General features: G+C 35.0%; 1 protein-coding gene across 7 annotated transcripts in view; it reads right to left on the bottom strand.

Moving 5' to 3' along the window:
• Window positions 1-23,874, bottom strand: part of LOC113509041 (segmentation protein cap'n'collar-like) — a 155,392-nt gene that overhangs the window by 40,894 nt on the left and 90,624 nt on the right. For all 7 annotated transcript variants that reach the window (XM_026892304.1, XM_026892306.1, XM_026892300.1 and 4 more), the window contains exons 6-7: window positions 20,128-20,261; window positions 19,696-19,785 (exon numbers count right to left, since the gene is read on the bottom strand). In XM_026892304.1, the coding sequence (XP_026748105.1) occupies window positions 19,696-19,785; window positions 20,128-20,261 (224 nt within the window). The remainder of the gene's footprint in view (window positions 1-19,695; window positions 19,786-20,127; window positions 20,262-23,874) is intronic.

The raw sequence follows: 23,874 nt of genomic DNA, 5'->3' as shown, positions 1-23,874 counted from the left end.
TCGGTATCTTAGTTGTTAAAGCGAAAGGCTCGTTTAGTTAGGAGTCGCAAGTTCAAGTCCTTTCTGAGGTTTTAATTATTTCATTGTTTTATTGGTCTTTAGTTGTAAATATCATGAGGAAGCCATAAGCCATATATTAGAGCAATATTTAATATAAGACCAAGCTCTGTACAAGAACGATAGCTATCTATTGCTATAAAAATAATAACATAGACTACTAAAATAAGTGAACTTTGTATAGCTGTGGTCAACATACGACATCCAAGGTTGAAACAGCCAAACATTTTCCTTATTCAACAAAAAATCGCCACGCGATATCTAACGCCATCTAGTAACAAGTAGCGGAACTAATTGTTATCAATTTTAATGTTCAAAGATGACATTTGATATGAAACATAAAAATTTTTGCTTCATATTATATTTTGTACGATATTTTTCCCGGCATTATTATATGGGCTGACATTTTTTTTCAGGAGTTTTGCTCCGTTTAGGTAATTATAAATACTTTATTTTAATGAAATTTGTCATAAAATCACCTAATACCCTGCAATTACACATAGACTATTTCTTGCAGCGATGACCAAAATCTGCACAGACAGAACCGCGGCCGTCTACTAAACTTTATATTTAACGAACACTTGTAACTTCCACTAATTACATTTTAACGTACCGATTGTTAAAAACCCATAATCCATGCGCGGGTCTGACGATCCAATTAATACAAGAATAAAAAATTAAAGTTTGTAAAAACTGTGTTTTAAAACTTAATTACAAGATGGCGACTGTTTCGGCGATCCTCGGATCTATTCGGCAATGATCGTGTTTTCACAAGATGGCGGACTGAATGAATTTCGGTTATCCTTTGTAATAATAATATTGTGACATGAGAATGGCTTTTTCCCTTTTTTTAAGTAATTATAAGGTTCAGGGGTTTAGTAATTTAAAAGGAAATGTCTATATTTCATACTTTAGTTTTATAAGCTAAGGTAAATAACATAGAATTTGAAAATTTTCAGATGTAAAATTTCACGACTGCTTGTCCTGAGTCTGTGTGTCTTTGTGCATGCGACTTGAATATTCGTCAAACCTCCTAGGACACAAGTATTAAATTTATTAATGCTAGAGTCGTTTTTTTTCAAACTCATATTATTAACTGTAATATAAAAACACTCTTTTAAATACATACAGAACAACTCATCTCTAGTTTCTAACGACCAACTTAAAGAAATTAGACTAGAAACCAGAAAAGCACCGTTTTTAAAGAAACCCAGTGGAAATCGTAGACTTATGTCAATATTGTCCATACTCTTGTCAAGTCAATAGAATAGAGCGAGTCATGTTGACAGCACACTTCGGTAGCTTAATTAAACAATTCTTATTTGAATTCAATATTAGATGACGAAAATGTTACAGTTTCTTTTTAAATTGAACTATGGCTAAAGTGTTCTGCGTGAGGTGTTGATTCGATCCATGCGTAGGACAAGCGTTTGTGTAATCCACGAATGCTTGTCCTGAGTCTGGGTGTCTTTGTGCATGTGACTTGAATGTTTGTAGAAGCCTCCGCGATACAAGGATTAAATATCGTTCTGCGGGAGTCGTTATTTTGAAGAAAACATAAGAGTTTCTGAACAACAGGGTAGAAATCTATACTAATATATAAAGCTGAAGAGTTTGTTTGTTTTTTTGAACGCGCTAATCTCAGGAACTACTAATACGTAAAGCAACGGTTATTATAGTTATAAATTTGCTTGATAAAATAATTTGACAAACATTCAACACTAGTTACGCATAAACTCATTTGTCACCCAACCAATTTGGTTACCTTAATCTACTTGCGCGGAACCCGCTATGTCGCAGGTGCGAATACCACTTGACCGGATTTTTAATCTTCAATAGTCTTTTTACTTAACTGTCATTTTTAACTCGTTAACTTTCTGTATAAGTTTAACTACTTGACTTTGATATCTGTAACGGCAACTACCAATATTAACACCGTTAACTTTTAACTATACTAATGATGTACACTAACTGTTTAGATTAAACTTATTTTTATCAAGAATAGATTTTCTTCTTTATTAAAACGCGGCGGGATCGCGAGTCGAACCCGCCGCGTCAGCTCATGATTAAGGACTCCGGTTGGGTCCGAAACTAGTCGGGCGATCGCGATAAATACGCGTGAGTAAACCGTTACATCATTTAATAATGAATCAGTCTCACGATATTTATTATGAAAAAAAATCTTCTAGTTTTGCCGTTACCGTCCCACTGCCTAAAGGCCAAGGTCTATTCATTTTTCCTTCCATTTTCCCCACGTTCTTATACACTCACTTTTCTTGTTTGTTCGTCGTTCCGGTTGGATTTTTGCTACTCAATTTGAAGCACTCCCCGATTTGAGATTAGAATAGAGAAAAATTTCTAACCTTGAAAGAATATTGTTACATCGTCATCATCGTCCTAGCCTTCTCCCAACTATTTTGGGGTCGGCTTACAGTCTAACCGGATTCAGCTAAGTACTAGTGTGTTACAAGGAGTGACTATCATATAGGTGTTAATTTTAATTCAGGTTTAACTAAAAGAACATAGTTGTAACACCCTATTAAGTGGCAGTTAAATGGCATCCTGATTTTAGCCGGTACTTTAAGTTCACGTTGACTGCACGGATAGCCGAGTGGTTGAGGTCACAACGCCAAACCCACTGAGCGCGACGTGTCGAAGTTTGGAAAGCCCCAAAATCAGCCAGAACAACACAACCCTTCCTTCAAAGTCGGTTAATGAAAAACAGAACAGTGGAATCTTAGTTATGACGTCGTTGGGCACAAGAAACGTGTCTAATAAGTCTTGTACACGGTCGCGTGTTGAAAATTACAAGTCTATGGCGCTCGCCGTGTGTATAATTTTGTGACACCTTGAAACGGAGAAGGTCATAGCAATCTGAATGATACTGTATGTTTGTAAGACCAGAAATATGTAAGAACTGACAGGTTAAGCTACGCTCGATACGGTCGGTCCGTAGATGGGTGACCATCTATGACGCAACAAGTTCCTCCGTGTTTCAGAAGGCACGGTAAATTGTGGGTCCCGTTGGTGGTGAGTCGTTACAGGTAGTCAGAAGCTAGAAAGTCTGACAACCAGTCTAACTAAGGGGTATCGTGTTGTCCAGGTAACTGGGTTGAGGAGGTCAGATACGCACTCCTTGTAAAACACTGATACTTAGCTGCATTCGGTTAGACTGGAAGCCGACATTAATATAGTTACGACAAGGCTAGGACGGTGAGTTGTCCATTTTTGTAAACTTTTATGAAAGATCCACATTTTTAAACTAATTCCGCATTTAAGAATTTAATCCTTATATCGCGGGTGGTTTCACAAACATTCAATTCACATGCACAAAGACACCCAGACTCAGGACAAGCATTCTTAACCTTCTAGTTAAAATTTAATATCCCTATTTCATTTTAAGTACACGTTAAGTTTAACATTTAACCAATTTGTCAAAGTTCCCACCAAACACAAAATCTATGGTTCAATTTGATTTTTTTTCCTTATTTTTGACAGCTATTGAAGAGAACCGGAAGTTTGGTTCCAAATATACCATTAGAGCTCAACAATGGTTTGACACGGTCAGACCAAGGTCAGAGGTTCGATTCCCGGCCAACGTATAATTCTATTAAGTTGATAATAGCAGATTTTTTTACGTACGGCTGGTATTATAAGCAATTATATGTTTGTTTGTTAATCCTTTCGATATAATACCAGTTTTCGTTGAACTAGTTGTTGACCGCGGACCCGCCCGCTATAATTTGAAAATGATTCCACAAGAGCATAAGATCGAGACAAAAATTAACGGGACAATATGAACTATCTGTGTACCAAGTTTCGTCTAAATCCGTTCAGTGGTTTTTGCGTGAAAGAGGAACAAACATACATACAAACTTACGCGTTTGTAATATTAGTAGGATTTCATAAATTAAAAGTCTATTCTACTGAGGATTTAGTAGTTATATCCTAGTGGTAATGACCGTTGGATTCCCAAGACATAGAGCGCAGGTTCGAATCCACGCGCCAATGTCTTTTCAAATTCATGTGCGAATTACAGAGTAATTATCATTTTCTAAAAACTTCAGGCAGAAGAAAAGGTAAGATATATCTGAGAAAAGATATATAAAAAGGAAATATAATAATAAAAAGTCTAAAGGATAGAGGTAATTGTCTATGCTCCGGAAGTTAAAACCTTGCTTGTCTATGGAATAATTCTACACATATATAATTATGGCGTATTAATGTGATATTACTGGTGCGCGTAAAATTTAATTATTCTTAATATAATTAAAATTAACGCAATCAACTATAAGAAAATTTATGTGTCTGTCCGTCGTTCCTTTGAATTTAATTTTATATGGACAATATGAGATGACGGCAACTTAAAACTAATACATTTCAATATGCGGTAATAAGGTTAATAGTTATTACAAGTAAATTATAACTTTATAAAAAGTTTAATTTTCAAATTAAATAAACAAAAAATTTCAAGGCTCAATTTACTAAGTTACTATCATTATAAACAAAAACAAAATAAAAACCTTCGGTAATAAAAAAAAAAACAAACCTGATATTCAAACACATCCATTTTCCAAATTTTAAACGTAAACTTAAAAAAAAACTACACTTAAAAAAAATATTACACTAAATTAAAAAATAAATATTGCACTTATAATCAGACTGTCCACATAAGTGGTGTATTGCACAAGTTTAAAAAAAAATCAGGTACGAAGGAATCACATGTTTATTCCTGTGACGTCATTTTTGACAGTTAATTTAAGATGGCGGTCGCATCAGGCGCGCGTTGCGCGGCGGTGCGCGGGACTTACTGCGCGTGTTGTATGCCGACTGCCGTTGCTAAAATATTGAAGCGTTTGTGATAGATCTCTGGCGTTCCGTATAAATATTTTGTTGGGATTTTTTTTGTTTAGTAAGATATATGTTTGTAATAAAACTTTAGATACTTTTATTATGTAAATTGTGTTTTTTGTAGCCATTTTTTTATATTTCACAAAATGTTATGGGGAATGAATGTCTGTCTGTTTAGATGAGTAATTTTAGTTTTTTTATTGTTAAATAATAAGTAGAATAAAATATAATTAACAAACTAAATATAAATGATAATGTACGCTGATTTCATTTTATATAGTAAATGCCATTTACGAAAAACAATTCATTAAATTCAACCCCAGAGAAACCAGCATCGCGCGTAGGTAGCCTTTTCCAAAATCTACTCATTTTTTTCTTACAAATATTCTTAACAAAAATCCTATTTATGCTTACGGACCCCTAGAAAGCTAAGCGTCTAATACGCTGGTGTGAAATCGGCGGATCGCGCGGCCGACTGGCCAGTCATTTTCTAACGGTGAGCCAGAAAGCTTTTACACATACTTTCGTACGTCTTACATTCGAGTACTGTTCGAATTTAGAACGTTTGACTAACGACATTTTTTTGAATCTAGAATGTTAGTTTGAATTTTAAATTCGATTTATGAATGTTTTCGGGGGTTTTAATTTAGAGTTCATAATTTCAGCTGAAATAAATACTTTTCATTGTTGAAAATGAGATTACTATTAATTAGAATTTAATTGGAAATGTTATCTATATCTAAGATAACTATTCTAAGTTAAGGTAAAGTTTAATATATGTTAAAAATAATAATAAACTTATATTTGAACACAAAGAAAATGAGAATAACTTCCATTAAAAAAAATTAAAATAAAATCATTACCATTAACCACACCTAAAATAAGCACAACACTAAAATAAAAACCAACGGTCAACAAATAACAAGGCATTCAAATAAAGAACACAATTTTCACAAACCGTGCGAATCGTAATTTCAAAAATCGAAAGTCGTATTCGAATAACGAATGACACAACCGTTCTTTCTTCAAACGCCATGATTGATAGCTACCGAGCATAGACAGTTATTCTGTAATTATATTTTTTAATCATTTTTTAATTCTTATTGACAGTGATAATTCGAAAATGAATATTCATTTTGAGGTGTTAGTTTTTTTTTTGTTTTATATTATTAGTTAGTTGTGTTGTTCCGTTTCACATACTTTTTCTCTTAAACCAAGTCATTTTAAGTTGAAGTACGTATGAGGAACTATTAAATTAAACTATTTTTTTTCAAATGTGACGTTTCGTTTCAGAGGTTAGCACATTCAAACAAACAATAGTTTTAACTTGTTAACATAGGAGTAAGTACAGGTTTCTCTAGAAATTAATAATAACGGAATATATTAAAAAAATCCGGTTATCAGTAAAAAACGTATTTAAATCTAGCTATGATTTTAAATAACCAAAAAATATACTTTTATTTGACATATCACCGCCATTTTGATTTTCTTATTTCGTTATATCTTTAAAATACAGATCCAAAATTTCGGTCAAGAGTATTTAACTGTTCGCGCCGAACGGGGAAACCAAGTTAGAAAACTAGTTCAAAATAACTAAGTTAAGTACTAAAAGCGAGAGTTTAACTGTTAAATTAACGTTATAGTTATAAAAGCATAGTTAAACCTAGTATGCAGAATATTGTCGAGTTACAGGAACACTTAACTGACATTGAAATTTTTAACTGTAACTGTCCCACTGCAGGCCTCTCATACAGAGAACGAGCATTGATCACCACGCTTGTGAGCTGCCCCACGGTGGGGCGCCATTACCGAAGCTGTTAATAACATCACCCTGTAACTGTCCCTCTGCAGGCCTCTCATACAGAGAACTAGCTTAGACCAAATCAAAACGTAACGAATACCTACCCAATGTCTTCAGAAAATAAACCAAAAATTATTTAAAAATGGCTATCAGATTAACTTACACTTATACTGACAAACAAAAATATAATAACTTTAACTACAACCATTAAAAAAGCGTAAAAAGTGAGAAAAATGTAATAAAAAAAGACCATTTACAAAATCTTGTAATACATGTTAATTTTATTCAAAGCAAATATAACGATGTACGAATTAATAGCTTCATTATAAAGTTAACAAAAAAACTAAAACATTTGCATATAAAACGAATATATTTAAAAAGCTAGTTAATTATCTGATCTTGAAGAAAATTTGAGCGTTTTTAATGTCCTATTTATCGAAAGTTGAGGAAAAAAAATTTTTATTTCTCGCATTTGGGTATCAGTCTTTTGGCTATGTATCATTATAACTATTTAAAGACAATGACTGTGGTTTCGCTGTCTGTCGCCTGTCACGGCTGTATACGATATTTTTACCGATGAATTATTTCTATTGCCGCAACTAACAAAATATTTATATCATCATCGTCCTAGCCTTTATTAGCGTTCTAGCCTCCCAACTGTATTGGGGTCGGGTTCCGGTCTATACTGATTCAACTAAGTACCAGAGTTTCACAAGGAGCGACTACCTATCTGACCTCCTCAACCCAGTTACAGACAACACGATACCCCTTCGTTTGACTGGTAATTATAATTGACTGGATATTATTAATAACGTGCCTTTGAATTGGTAAAAGAATTTCCGAAAAATCAGTTCAGTAGTTTCTGAGATTAATACCTACAAACTCACAAACCACGAACTCACAAATCGTCATCTTTTACATCTTGACAATATAAGCCAGAAATCAAGAACCTAAACAATCCTAATACGGTTTAGCAATTTAAGAATAAACTACATAGTTAAAAAATCTAGAAAAAAATAGTACAACTTTGCAAAGCACTTGATGCAACAAAAAATCAAACTAAATTTATATGATCACACGCATATACGAGAGTATAGTTATAGCAAATGATGCATGGATCATTATAGATGCGAATACCGTTTTTGTTTCACATTTTACTGTGTCTTGTAACGATATCGGCTGTTGTTGAAATATAACTAGATATACATAATATAAAACAAGTATTATTATGGGAAATTTTAAGATTCCGTACCCAAAAAATAAAATTGTTCCCTGTCTGTCTATCCGTCCGTTATCAGACTGTATCTCATGAAGCGTGATAGATAGACGACCGTGACATAAATATTAAATTCTTTAAAGTGTAAGTTGTTTAAAAAAAACTTTTCTGTTTTAATGGAGTAATATAATTAATTCATTATAAGTTCCTGCAAGGCGAGATAAATAGATTCTCTAGATAGTAGATTATCAAAAGTCTTATCAAAATCGGCCCAGCAGTTTAGAAGATCACTCGCGACAATTTTGAATAGACGTTAAGTTAGATTAAACCATTCGTCCGCTGTCCTTGACAATGACAGACGAATTGACAATTGAAGGTTGTAAGTGTGACTCCGATTGGTATAAAAAAAATGTCTAAAAGCCAAGTCTGATTTCCATTGTTCGGTTTTGACTTCATTTTAACGCTGTTTTTAGGGTACCGTATTAAAAGGGTAAAACGGAAACCTATTACCGAGGCCCTGCTGTCCGTTTGTCTGTCAGTCCGTCTTTAAAGTGTATCTGGCTTGACTGGCCTGTTGGTCTAGTGGTGAGTGACCCTGACTGCTATACCGGAGGTCGTGGGTTCGATTCCCACCCAGATCAAATGTTGTGTGATGAGCACGATCATTTGTTCTGGTGTCTGGGTGTAATTTATCTATATTATGTATGTATTTAGAAATATATAAGTAAGTTTATCAGTTGTCTGGTTACCAGAACACAAGCTCTGCTTAGCTTGGGATCAGATAACCGTGTGTGAGTTGTCCCAGGATATATTATATGTATGTATCTTATAAAACTGTGATAGCTATACCGTTGAAATTTTTAAAGATGCTTTTCTATTGCTGGTATAGCAACAAGGCCTACTAATATTATAAACGCGAGAGTTTGTATGTATGTATGTTTGTTCCTCTTTCACGCAAAAACTGCTGAACGGATTTAGGTACTAGGTGCTCTAAATAAAGATCGTTCGTTTCAACGTTCTCTAAGATCTTATTTTTTCGTCTATTTGATTACTTATTCGGGAACATTTTCATATATTCACTTTCCATTAAAAGTGATAAAAATCAGAAAAATATGTATCCGATATAACGATAGATTTATTTTGAAAATTAACCTGACATACTATTAGCAAATATCGTATTCGAACCTGCACTATTTCTCACACAATTCCGTCTAACCGACAACTAGTATACCGCCTCCTCAAAAAGTAAATTAAATTTGAACTTCCGTAGATATTCCCGTTATAAAGATATTCACATTTATATATGAATTCAATCAAATCTAATTATTAACAAATATAAAGAGATACACAGAAAGAAAGTTTTCAAATTGTAATGTAACGTACCGTTCTTATGTCGCAGTTTGAATTTGTGATCGGCCATTTTTGTAAAAGACTTGAAAACGAAACGGGGTGAGTACAAGTGTTTTTGGGTTGGATGGGTAGGAGTTTTTATTAAGATTTGGACGTTTAACAAAATATAAAGATAATATGAAAATTCTCAAGCTGTTCATAAAATAATTGTTTTTAAGTGTTTTTATGTAAGCAAACATTTTTCTATTCCACCCATTTTAAGGTACACAAGAAAGATGCTGTCCCTCCAAAAGGCAAAGGCCTCCCTTTCATTCTTCCATTCGTATTAGTTAGTAAAAATACTTAAAAAAACACAACAAAAAGACACACGTTTATAGAAGACAGATATTAAGATAAATGAAGAGATGGACAGATAGTGCATAAAAATATGTACTTGAGGAAACAGACATTTTCTTTTTGAAGTTAACTATTTTTTTTATCCACTTATGTCATAACATTTTTATTGAATTTTTATTACTTATCTAGCTGCGACGAATTCACTAGTTATACCTAAAGTCTTTTGTACTTTATCGTCTTAATAAAGCTTTGGAATATCATAAAAATAAACATTAATAGTTTAAAAAAAAAACCTGTACACTTCAAACTCCCACCGACGTTACAACTCAACCTGCGACATAATGATGTATAATGCGCCCGAGCAGCGCGCATGTACCGTCTCTGAATAGGCCGGTAATTGCTCCGGCTGACCCCAACGTAGTGAGGCCCGTTGGATCGATAGATCATTGATAGGAAAGTAGAAACGCCGATGAAATTCTCTCGCAAATATTATAGCAAGCATAAAATGCATGTTTTAGCAAAAGTACTTGGATTTAAAAAGTACTATAAATGTGTATTTAGTCTTAACTGTGATAGTCTAGTGGTGTCAGTGTTTGCCTGTTATGTCAAAGGTTGTAGGTTCGAATCCAAACATGCACTAAATTCTTTTTGTACGGTTTTATCGACGAAGAGGTAACAAAAATGTTTACTTTTTTTAAACATATAAAGGGCTTAGGCCATAGCTAGCAGCTCATAATACGCATTATTTTGATTAATAAATTATTACATTAAATTAAGGCCCGATTTTTCAATCGCTAGATAACTTTTATCTGAGAAATAAATATGGCTGTTTGACATATTTTCTATACAAAAGCTGTCAAACCGTTAAACGATAAAAGTTATCTGACGATTGAAAAATCGGCACTAAATCTAGTATTAAAAAATACCCAGAAATTAAATGACAGGCAGGCTGGAATTTGGATGTTATTAATTTTGAGAAAGTCACCGCATTGGCATCAAACCTACAACCCTACCTAAACCAGACCACAACTAGCAAAAACAAAACACATTAAAAAAAAAATGGCTGCCAGTTCTTGCCTTTGTAAGAGGCGTCAACCCATCCGCATCGCAGCCGCGTCGCGGACCACTTGACAAATGATGCGTTGACAGGAGTGCAGGTAGATTTTTTTTTTCAAAACTACCCTCGTTTTTTATAAAATGTTTATATGACAGCTTGGGGTTGTTAAACTATTTTCTTTATGTAAAACCGCTAATGGGTATTTTTGAATGTGGTTTCAGAAATGGGTTTAAAATGATGTTAATTGTGTTTTAAATAAGCCCCTAGTTAGGTATAACGTTATGTTAATTTAACTATAATTAATAGCGAATATTTTACAAGCGTTAAACAATTTTCATTTGGTGTTTTTTCAATGGTTAAGATTGTTTGGCGGTCCTATGCACAGATATTATATGTATTTTTTTTAAAACGACTCCCGCTATAAGGAATTTAGTTCTTGTGGCGGGGGAGATTTCACAAACATTCAAGTCACAAGACACCCAGACTCAGGGCAAGCATTCGTAGATCATACAAATGCTTGTCCTACACTGGGTCGAACCGGCGACACATCGCGGACAGTGGGTTTGGCGTGGTGACCTCAACCACTCGGCTATCCGTGCAGTCAATTATTACCAGTCGCATCAACTATAACAACAGCCGAAACCGCAAGGCGCAACTAGTTTCGAAAAAAAAAATACATTTCGGCATTACCAAAGCAATGATTAATAGTATTTAAAAGACAGGTGACGCCGGGCCACCTGTGTTGTATAACGTCAAATAGAATGACAAATTGTTTTATTAGTAGATGGGCATCAAGACAAAAATACCTCTGAGTCAATGAGATTCATATGAAAGTAAGGAGGTTTGAATCCATGCAGGTTTGAATACAATCGTCTAGGTAAGAAAAAAATAATTAATTAATTAATGACATTTTATTTTTGAAGATATAAAACAGAGGTAAATAAAGTCTACGCTAGCCCATATTAAATATAAATAACCTAACATGCATAAAAAATATCTATACCTTTGTCTGTCTCTTCATACAAATAAATAAATAAGCGACTGATATATTTCAGTAGTATATTCGATTTGGTAATCTTTAATAATTTCTATTCGGGTTTTATTATTAAACTGAGTTTTTAGACAAAAATACATCAAGAATGTTTTCACCTAAGTGCCTAAACAAATGAAATAAAATAACACTTGACTTTGAAAAAGAGAATAATTTTGTAATACAAATATTAAATTCCTCAGTGCAAGAGTCGTTATAAAAAAAAGAAAACAATATTACGAATACTATTTATATTTGTTGACACAATTATATAGCCAAGTGACATTGACGTCACAAGAAATAACAATATTCACCGTATTACACATAATTAGTCTTAATAATAGACTATTATATAAAATTGGTTTATGAGACAAATAATTATATATTTTAAATACCCGTTACAATGTCAGTGTATATAAAATAACACCAGCTTCTATTCCTGCTAATATTATAAATGCGAAAGTAACTCTGTCTGTTAGGCTTTCACGTCTAAACCACTGAACTGATTTTAATGAAATTTGGTAGAGAGTTTGAGTTCACCTTGAGAAAGAACATAGGATAGTTTTTATCCCGGACTTTTGAAGAGTTCTCTTGGAAACGCGATATAACCGATCTCGAAGCGGGCGAAGCCGCGGGCGAAAAGCTAGTATAAACATAAAAGCAACTAGTTGAGTCACATACGCTTAAACCGCTAAACCAATTTTCATGAAATTTGCTACTAGGATTATACTTTATACCGCGATAACCGCAAGTGTACTTATGGTATAAATATAGTTTGCTTTAATGGAAATAAAATTAATTAAATTAAATTGAGAGGCACATTTCGTGAGGCCTTTTTTTCGGATGTGAAAATCATCAAATTACTCCTTCCGCTATGTGTTGAGCGGAAGGGAGTGTCAGACTCCTACTGACTGAAACCCATCCATGTTCCTTCCATTGCCCTTCGTGTACCGGGGCCACGGTAACTCTTTCGAACAATCCTGCTACACTTATTGACGTCATAGAGGGTGATCTCAGAAACAACTAAACCGATTTTGAAAATTGTTTAAGCAATAGAAAGCCACGTTACTTGCGAGTGTCACAGATTATTCTAACCTAAAAATTCTGCTTAACTTAGTTAACATGGGTCAGTTAGTATAATCTATATGTTTGAAACTAACTAAAGGCAAATACAGTTATAATATAGTTATAACTAAACATTAAAGATCGGGCGGTGAGATCAAAGCGATCTGTAACGTCACTAATGAACCGAGGTTAGGGCTGGCAAAAAGATAATTTCCAATAAATAAATTAAATTTATATTTATAACAAAGATCGGCGTGTTATATGGCGAGCCTATGTTGGGGTCGGCTTAGAGTCTAACCGGATACAGCTAAGTACCAATGTTTTACACAACGACTGCCTATCTGACCTCCTAACCCAGTTACCTGAGCAAAACGATACCCCTTGGTCAGACTGGTTGTTAGACAACAAACTATCGATCTTTGCTCAAACCTTCCATATAACAGAAGGGGTCTATGCCCAGCGGTGGGACGTTTATAGGTATGAAGGATTATGTCTGCAGTATGCTCTTAAATAAATAAATATCAACTAAATAACTTTAGTCTAACTATTATCAATAAAAACTTGTAAACCCAAGTTTAAAACTAATTTGATTATAATTGAGAGACTAATGTACAACTACTTCGGTACAAACAAATGTAAAAAGTTTGGGAATACCTATTAGTAAGCATCTCTATTAAAATATACACAACAAAATATTAAAACACCAGCCTGTAACTGTCCCACTGCAGCCTCTCATACAGAGAACGAGCATTGATCACCAAGCTTGTGAGCTGCCCCACAGTGGGGCGCCATTACCGAAGCTGTTAATAACACCAGTCTTTAAGAGAAAAAAGGCACTACTTATATATTTACTTTTGACAACCCTAATAACAGAAGTCAAGAGCGGTCAAAGAAAGGTCAGTGATAATGATCTGCAATAACATACCTTAACAGTATTGAAATAAGGATGAAATTTATTAAATTTATTTATACTCATTTGAAAACTTACAGACTTCCGCTTTCTTATACCAATGAACGATTATTGAACTAAAAAACTGAAACAACTAGCCCATTCATTCTTATCTAAATAACAAATTTCTTTAAAATCGGTAGATCAATTTACTCATAAAAGCATATCAGACAGATTTTCTATGTCTAACCAAGGGGTATCGTGTTGCCCAGGTAACTGGGTTGAGGAGGTCAGATAGGCAGTCGCTCCTTGTAAAACACTGGTACTTAGTTGAAAACGGTTGGACTGGTAGCCGACCCCAACATAGTTGGGAAAAGGCTAGGCTGATGATCAGACAGACTTTCACATTTATTCATGTTCAGACAAAATTCAGTACAAAATGACTTTGTCTAATTACAATGATAGTCAGATGACCTAATGATTAGATTTCTAGATATTAATACGACATTACATTCAAAAGACTTTCCTTTTTTAGATTTAGAAAGAATTTGACTTTCTTTTTCTTTTGTTTGGTTTGTTTTATTTATAGTCTCAGGCCTTATTAGGACTAGTATCTGAATATATGATTTAAATAAAATTTCAAACCTATTTTTTTTGTATTTATTGTATTAGCGCCATTAGCGGCAACAGAAATACATTATCTGTGCAAAATTTTTACTATATAGCTAAAACGGTTCATGACATACAGCCTGGTTACAAACAAAAAGGACAGCTTGAAACAACAATCTGGTCTAGTGGTCACCGGCCATGACTGCTATACCGGGTCGTGGATTCGATTCCAACCCACGACAAATGTTTGTGTGATGAGCACGATCATTTGTTCTGTATCTGGGTGTAATTTATCTATATTAGAATAAATTACACTGATTAATATTCATGTTTCAACATGATTAAACCGCTTTTGTAATCCCTTTTATAATCTATGCTAAAATAAATCTATACCTAAACAATTCTGACTCACTTCAATATGAAAATGATAATCTAGTTTCCATCTTATTTAAATAAACATTACAATTTTAAAAGCCTGTCATTTATATTCGCAGCAGGCGGCTTTAATATCGACTTTAAACACTGACCCGTCAATGACTTGCCAATCAGCCGCGGCCTTACAAAGGGCTAGCCCTTAGTCAGCAGTATCTTTGCAAAGGAAAAAGATATGGGATGTTATCTTAATTGCTTTGATATTCGCATCTTTTTGCCTGCGGTTTATGTATGGGCCTTGTTCGGGCCAACTTACATGAGTGGTTTTAATAAGGCCTTCAAGATGTCATGTGATTTTCTTTTGTTAGTATTTGAATTTGATTTGTAGATTGTCTGTGTGTGGGTCTATGGACTAAGAACAAACTTTCCTATAGTTGATTTAAAGTTTAGTGTCAGAGTTTAAACGGCAGTCGCTGAATTGCGTTTAGCAAGGTGACCTCAACCATTTACCAAACTTATCTATTATAGCTGTTGCCCGCGACTTCGTCCCCGTGGGTAGAGGATATAAGTTATGATTTAGGTATACCTGCCCGGTTTTTTTCACATTTTCCATTGTAACTTAGCTCTTATTAGTCGCAGCGTGATGGTTTATAGCCTAAAGCCTTCCTCGATTAATGGTCTATTCAACACAAAAAGATATTTCAATTTGGACTAGTGTTTCCTGAGATTAGCGCGTTCAAACAAACAAACAAACAAACTCTTCAGCTTTATATATTAGTATAGAGTATAGATATAGATTAAACAGTGACAAATAATATAAAAATCCCATAACCTTAATTACTTAAAACTCTTATTCCGTAGCAATACAGTCTAAATTCCTACTTCATTTGTAAAACTGACATTTCGTTGACATTAACCACCTACATACCGATCCGGGAATCGAAGTCACGACCTCAACTCGAGCGTAAAGTTATCGTTTTCATCGATTGTAATCAATATCGATTATAGTATTGATATGACACGATTGATCGAGTCTTTAAAACTGCGAGAATATCACCCGAGTTGAAATACATTGCAGGCTTTGATAAAGTCTACTAATATTATAAACGCGAAAGTTTATATGTATGGATGTTTGTTGTTCTTTCACGCAAAAACCACTGAACGGATTTAGGCGAAACTTGGTACGCAGATAGTTTATTTATTTATTTAATTATCACACTAATCTACCATTACAGGTTACTTAACCTAATGCGGTAGCTAGGACTAAACAAAGGTCTAAGTATTTATGTGAACTAGGCTTTCAAAGATTGAATTAATATGCACATACATAGTTGCAGGTCTAAATTCCAGCAACTGTTTTAATATATAATTTTCTGATAATTCTGATATGCATAGGCAATAAGTTAGCCTGATACCCATCATTGCTCGTCCTGGAAGTGCTTGTTGCTTCATCCACTTTTCTCCTAGATATGAAATCCTTACTATTTACGATTCCCACGTTTCAAATTTCTGTCTGTCCGCGATTTCTTGGAGTTCTCTGAATAAATTGGTTTCCAAGACTTTCAAAATGTGATTGATTTGTATCTTCTATAACTTTAAGTCCGTTTATAATCATGATTAACATATAGGATTCTTTTTATCCCGATTTTATGTTCTCGTGGGATCATTTTCAACTTTTTTCAGATTCATTTTGTACTGGGCGAGCTCGCGGGCAACACCTAGTAACTTTAGGAACCAGGTTTGCGAAGCCCTGTCATGTATTTGCAACTGACCGAAGATACACTAATTTTATGGTACCTTCGTTGTATCTGTATTATTAGATTTTAAGACCTTAATGTACATTATAGAACGCAATAAATAATTGAGTATTGAGTATTGAGTGTCTGAATTCCATAACACAAGTGCTTTAGCAACTTACTTTGAGTTCAGAACAATGTATGTGATGTTGTCCGCATTTAATTTTGGTATTTGACAGATGTTTTTTTTATAATTATGTCGAAAGATTTCTTTGAAATGAACTTTACATCGATAAAGTAACACAATAAAAGCCCTAGTAAAATGTTTAATCGAAATTTTAAACTTAAATATTGAATAGCAGTCACTCATGTTAGTTTTAACCAAGAATTTTAACTATATGTAAATATTGGTTTATGTGCCTCTCAATACAGTAGCCGGCTTTCCGAAAATACGTAGTTTTTGAGTATTTTAACTAGTGATGTTCGCATATCGATGAATTGTCATTTATCCTTAGAATATGTACATTTATTGACTGCACGGATAGACAAGTGGTTGAAGTCACCACGCCAAACCCTCAGAGCAAGACGTGTCGCGGTTTCGAACCCCACGTAGGACAAGCATTTGTGTGATGCACGAATGCTGGTCCTGAGTCTGGGTGTCTTTGTGCATGTGACTTGAATGTTTGTGAAACCCCCCGCGATACGAGAATACGATTCAATACAAGCATTCGTGGACACACATAAACGCTAGTACGACGAAGCAAGTTTTAATAGGTTTGGTGTGGTGATTTCAAACACTCGATAATGAAATATCCTTCCATCGACATGTCCCATCACTGAACAAAAATATTCCATACAAAAAGTGTTGCCTGCCCTGTTTATTTAGGGCACAACACTTGAAATACTTATTGTTAAAGTTTTTACGAGAGACGTGTGTCACAAGAATGGAATTCTGATCAAGATTGTACAGTCAATAGCAAAAGTGGATGATCAAATTAAAACTCCCTGATTTTTATCGTTTATTTTTGCTGTTGACTGTATACATAAGTAAAATATGCTTTGACTGTCTTCACTAACTCACTGCTGGTGCTAGTGATAAGCTTCCCTTTTATGCCATTCTCCACAATTCCTTGTTTTATAACAAACTAGCTGTTGCCCGCGACTTCGTCCCCGTGGGTAGAAGATATAAGTTATGATTTATACCTGCCCTGTTTTTTTTACATTTTCCATTGTATCTTCGCTCCTATTAGTCGCAGCGTGATGGTTTATAGCCTAAAGCCTTCCTCGATGAATGGTCTATTCAATACAAAAAGATTTTTTCAATTTGTACCAGTAGTTCCTGAGATTAGCGCGTTCAAACAAACAAACTCTCCAGCTTTATATATTATTTTATTTTATAACAGATATAAACGAATTCGTGGTATTTCAAATATTAGTATTACTCGTTCAATCTTTGGTTCGAATCCCGCACCAATGTCTTTTGTAATACGTATTTGCTGTAAACGGTTAAAGAAATCATCGTCATGATTCCAGCCAGAATGTTTTACGGTATTTAAAGCAACGTAGAAAGGTAGCATGCCGGCAACGTGTTGATTCGATCCCCGCGTAGGACAAGCATTTGTGTGATCCATGAATGCTTGTCCTGAGTCTGGGTGTCTTTGGGCATGTGGCTTGTATGTTAAAACCCCCGCGACACAGATATTATTTGTTTTTAGAGTCGGAGTTGTCTTTTAAAATATATATTTTTTATGATATTCTTCGTTTTAGTTTTAAACCTTACTTCAAGTAGGTATTATTTATCACTTTTTATCCGACTGCTGCAGTGCAAGTAGGTTATTTCTAAAGCAATTTTAATATAATAAACCTTGTCTTAGCATAACACAAAATTCGTGTATTGACTATTAAAAATTAACACATTAAATGACAAAAACAAACATATTTAAACAATATAACATTTACGATCGGTAGCCAAAAACAATTAACAAAATAAAAGTAAAACAATTTGTCCAAAAGTTGTTACTTTTTGTAATAATGATTAATGTTCGATCGCGGCGTTTGGGTTAAAAAGAGTTTTTGTGTTGTATGGTCCAAGTTATAAGAGAAAGAAGATTGTTCAATATTGTTTAAAAGCGGACTTTCCCCAACTATGTTCGGGTCGGCTTCCAGTCTAACCGGATTCAGCTAAGTACCAGTGTTTTACAAGGAGCGACTGTCTATCTGACTTCCTCAACACAGTTACCTGGGCAACACGATACCCCTTAGTTAGACTGGTTGTCAGACTTTCAAGCTTTTCACTACCTGTAACGACTGTCAAAAAAGTATGAATAACAGCCGGGACCCACAATTTACCGTGCCTTCCGAAACATTTTATATTATTAGATTTAATCAAAAACCCTAATCCAGGCGGTTTGAATCGCGGGCGACAGCTACTTGAAAAATAAGACTGCACGGATAGCCGAGTGGTTGAGGTCACCGCGCCAAACGTATACGCGACGTGTTGATTCGATCCCCGCGTAGGACAAGCATTTGTGTGATCCACGAATGCTTGTCCTGAGTCTGGGTGTCTTTGTGCATGTGACTTGTATGTTTGTGACTTGGACCGCGCGCTAACCCGCCGCCGCCGTGTGTGGTTCACCTGACCAAGACACTCCATTTATCATCAGCATTCAGTTTTTACTTGTCCTCTTTGATTTTGGAGACCGGCCTGTGTTTGGTGGTAGTCTAAATATTTTGGGAGACAGTCAAACGATGTTTTAAGATGTTTATTGAAAAAGAAAAATGTGTTTGTTGGTCTGTTTGTTGATTATGTATAATGGTTTTTGATTATACTTATGTATGCTTGAAAATTTTTAAATGTTACCTAAATATTTTATTTGTTTGTTGCTGTATCAATTTTGATAAGATTTTACGTATTTTTAATTATATCTGCGTCAAAAAAAATAACGCTACGTTTTTTTCAAAGAATCCGTTTAACGGCTAGGTATATCTATTTTGATAGGTTTAATACAAAATATTTGATTTGAAATCGCTGATATTTTGCTGGTAATTTTAAATGGATTGACACTTATACGATCTCGATGTATCTTCTACTATGTAACTTCAACTCTTCCCGAACAAAAAAAACATTCACCATACATTGCCACTTTCCTTCACATCACCGTCCTATATTTCCTTACAAAGCCATCAATGCATACTAGACACCTAGTCAGTGGGGCTACTACCTCAACTCCATCCCGAACAAAAAACTAAATTCACTGTAAAATGCTTGTTTCCTTCACAGCACCGTCCTATACTTCCATAAAAAGTCATCAATGCACACCACTCACCTGGTTATGGTAGTGCGCGAGCGGGTGGTGCGGCACGTGCCGCATCGCCGGGTGCAGCATCTCGGAGCCGCTGCTGCTGCCTTCTATAGCCTGGAACATGAGAACGAGGTTTTGAGGAAAGAGTTTTTAATTTATCTATACTAATATATAAAGCTGAAGAGTTTGTTTGTTTGAACGCGCTAATCTCAGGAACTACTGGTTTGAATTGATTTTTTTTTGTGTCGAATAGACCATTCATCGAGTAAGGTTTTAGGCTATACCCCATCACGCTGCGACTTATATGAGCGAAGATACAATGGAAAATGTGAAAAAAATGGGGCAGTTTTAAATCATAACTTATATTTTTTAACCACGCGGACGAAGTCGCGGGCAACAGCTATTAATAAATATATGGGATTCCTCCCAAAATCGATCTTCTACTTCTGCCCTTACCTCAGGTGGTTCATTCTTGGTCTCGGCCTCGTCTCCGAGCTCCACCAGCTGGAGCGCCTCCTCGAGAAGATCGAACCTCGACTCTTCACCCCCCACCAGCTCCCGAGGAAGGTCACCCTGGATCACGTACTCTCCTGCAATGGAAAACACCATTAATATTGAGGGTTCAAGGTATATAGTTAGATGCAATGCATCTCAGAAGCGTTTTCTAGCAAGTTACTCATTTTGATAGTAACTGTCGTGAGAATGATTCATTATTAAATGATGTAACGGTTTACTCACGCGTATTTATCGGGGTAGCCCGACTAGTTTCGTAATAAAGGTTTAGATTAACTATTTTTTATCAGGAATAGTTTTTCTTCTTTATTAAAACGCGGCGGGATCGCGAGTTGAACCCGCCGCGTCAGCTCATGGTTAAGGACTCCGGTTGGGTCCGAAACTAGTACATCATTTAATAAGTTACTTATTATAGAAATCTAGCTGATGCCCGCGGGATACAAATTCAAAATGATCCCACGGGAACATAAAATCGGGATAAAAACTATCGTATGTGTTAATCCTGGTTATAAACTATCTGTGTACCAAGTTTTGTCTAAATCCGTTCATTGGTTCGTGTAAGAGAGGATTCGAAAAAATGTAACATTATTATTAGCGTAGTCTGAGATATAATTTTCTAAATGTACGGGAATCACATTCCTTTCTAGAAAATGACGTGTCACGGGTTTGATCCTCAGTCGGGACAAGCATTTGTGTAATCCACGAACCTTGCTCCGAATCTGGGTGTCTTTGTGCATGTGAATGATATGTAATTACGCTATGATAAATAAGAGCAGAGCAGTAATAAAATAAATATCGTCCATTGTGCTAATAACGCAGTTTAACACAACAAATTCATAAACAAATCTTTATTACACGCGGACGAAGTCGCGGGTAACAGCTAGTAGCAGTTTTATATACATTCATTATTCTAAGCCAAATACAACAATATACCCATATAATAATACACAATACTACCAACTTAACAAAACAAATACAATTCAACAAAAAAGGTTTTACACCTGACCGCAAAAATCCACAATTTAACCTCCCTTGAGAAAACAAGAAAAAAAACCGCAAATGCTGCCGAAATCTATTATTTTAGGAAACTATAAATCATAGAAATAGTTACAAAAGCTAAGCCTTTGACGGTCATAATCTTTTGGGTGTAAAAGACCGCCGCATGTCGGGTCTTTAAGACCGCGGCAATTATACACGGTAGCTAAAGGGTTGTAAATCATAATTGATGAAAGATTCCGTTCTAGGAATAGAGAAATAATGTTCTTTTGTCTTTTAAATGTGTCCGAGTCAAATTTTCTGTAAGGCAATATAAGGGTTTTAGAAGAAATTAGCATCTAAGCGACTACCGAACAAATTCATATATTTTCGAAATATATGGTGTATGTAACTGTCCCACTGCAGGTCTCTCATACAGAGAACGAGCATTGATCACCACGCTTGTGAGCTGCCCTACGGTGGGGCGCCATTACCGAAGCTGTTAAATAACACCAGCCTGTAACTGTCCCACTGCAAACCTCAAATCTTTTACACCAAAAAGATAACATTATCTCAGCTTTTCGCGCTTTTACCGAAAATATTCTTATTCATTAAAAGTTGGCTAACCACACTTGTCACTTAACGAAAAAAATAGACAATGCATTTGACAGTCAACCCTCAAATAACGGTCTAGTAGCTTATTGTCAAATGGGACTTACTTTAATCCGCATTGTCCGGTCTTTGAGACCGTAAAAGTCAGTGGCGACGATTTTTTTTCGATGGCGTTAAATGGGTTACATTAAGCCATAGATTAGGACAGATTATTAATTCATCGATTCGATTATTTGGCTTCGACTACTGGTTTTTTAAGAATAAAAAGGATGTATTTTAAAGTTGATATAATCTTTTTTGTAACGGACTTTTGTATTTACAAACAACTTAAAATAGGAGGAGGTTGTCATTTTGTCTGAATATTGTTTGTTTTTTCATGATTTTGGTGCTGTTATGAAACTATACTATGTTAATCATAGTTATAAACTGTCCGTGTAAAAAGATTCTTCTAAATCCGGTCTTATTTTATATTAGATACATATATTCTCGTGTCGCGTGTTCTTTGACAACTAAGTTTTACATGTGTGTTTTAGCAATCTACTATCAGCCCCTATTTTTAAATGGCAAAACAACGTTTACTGAGGCAGCAAGTTAATTGATTTAAACTTTCATTTACCAGTCATCATCGTCCTAGCCTTATCCCAACTATGTTGGGGTCGGCTTCCATTCTAACCGCATTCAGCTAAGTACCAGTGTTTTACAAGGAGCGACTGCCTATCTGACCTCCTCAACCCAGTTACCTGGGCAAAACGATACCCCTTGGTTAGACTGGTTGTCAGACTTTTCAAGCTCCTGACTACCTGTAACGACTGTCAAAGTCTGACGGGACCCACAATTTACCGTGCCTTCCGAAACACGGAGGAACTCGTTAAGACAAAGATGGTCACCCATCTACGGACCAACCGCGTCAAGCTTCGCTAAACCTGTGATTGATTCATTATCTACCAGACCACCTTTGTTATATTATGTTTAAGTATCTTTAACACTAAAACAATTAAAAACGAACTGCCCTGATTGGTGGACCCTGAAGGTTATACAGCCAATATGGCGGACCCGAGTTAATTTGACGCGTGTTTCGCGAACGGACGCCATTTTATACGGTCTGATCGATAAAAAGCCTTTTTTTATAACATGTAGTTAGTTTTTGAGCGGTTTTCCTGCTTTAAAGGATGTACGGTTAATTCTGTTATGTAGTTAAAATTAACTTTTACGGAGATTTGCGTTTTTTTTTAGGAAGATTCTTGTTAATTACAATTCATTGTCAAGATGAGTGAAAAAAACAGATGAGACGTTTTCGGGCAATTTTGAGATTGTCACAATCAAAAATGAAAAGTCTATTAGTTTTTTATAGGCATTTTTGAGACGGTAAATTCATGACTTAGTTGCGGGTTTCCAAAATGTTATTCTTATGGAGAAAAACCGGCGTGAAATAAAAACAATCCAGGATTATAATTCTTGTGAAACCCTAATATTATAAATGCGAAAATGTTAGGTACCTGTTAACACTCAAACAAAAGGACCGATTTCGATGATTTCTGGTATAGAGGTAGCTGATACCTTGCCTTAACACGGGTTAATTTTATCCGAATACCTTAAAAGGGCGAAGAGATTAACATACAAATCATTAATACACACTAAACAGCTCTTTTTTAACTATAAATAAATAAACTCTAACCATATTATTTCTGTCGACATTACCTAATATTGTCAAGATTGTCAAGTTCACGATTGAATCGAAAATAAATTCACAATGACCGTCACTAATAGCACTCGGACAAATAACTTTCAGATCACAGTCATTGTCAAGGTTACTTAACTTTTGTTATCTGCAGGTATTATATAATCTATACTCTGTACTAATATATAAAGCTGAAGAGTTTGTTTGTTTGAACGCGCTAATATCAGGAACTACTGGTCGAAATTGAAAAATTATTTTTGTGTTGAATAGACCATTCATCGAGGAAGGTTTTAGGCTATACACCATCACGCTGCGACTAATAGGAGCGAATATACAATGGAAAATGTGGAAAAAACAGGGCAGGTATAAATCATAAATTATATCTTTTAACCACGCGGACGAAGTCGCGGGCAACAGCTAGTACT

This window comes from Trichoplusia ni, chromosome 3, assembly GCF_003590095.1.
Source record: "Trichoplusia ni isolate ovarian cell line Hi5 chromosome 3, tn1, whole genome shotgun sequence".
Taxonomy (NCBI): domain Eukaryota; kingdom Metazoa; phylum Arthropoda; class Insecta; order Lepidoptera; family Noctuidae; genus Trichoplusia; species Trichoplusia ni.
Note: the sequence above shows the minus strand (reverse complement) of the source record. Positions and strands in the feature narration are given on the sequence as shown.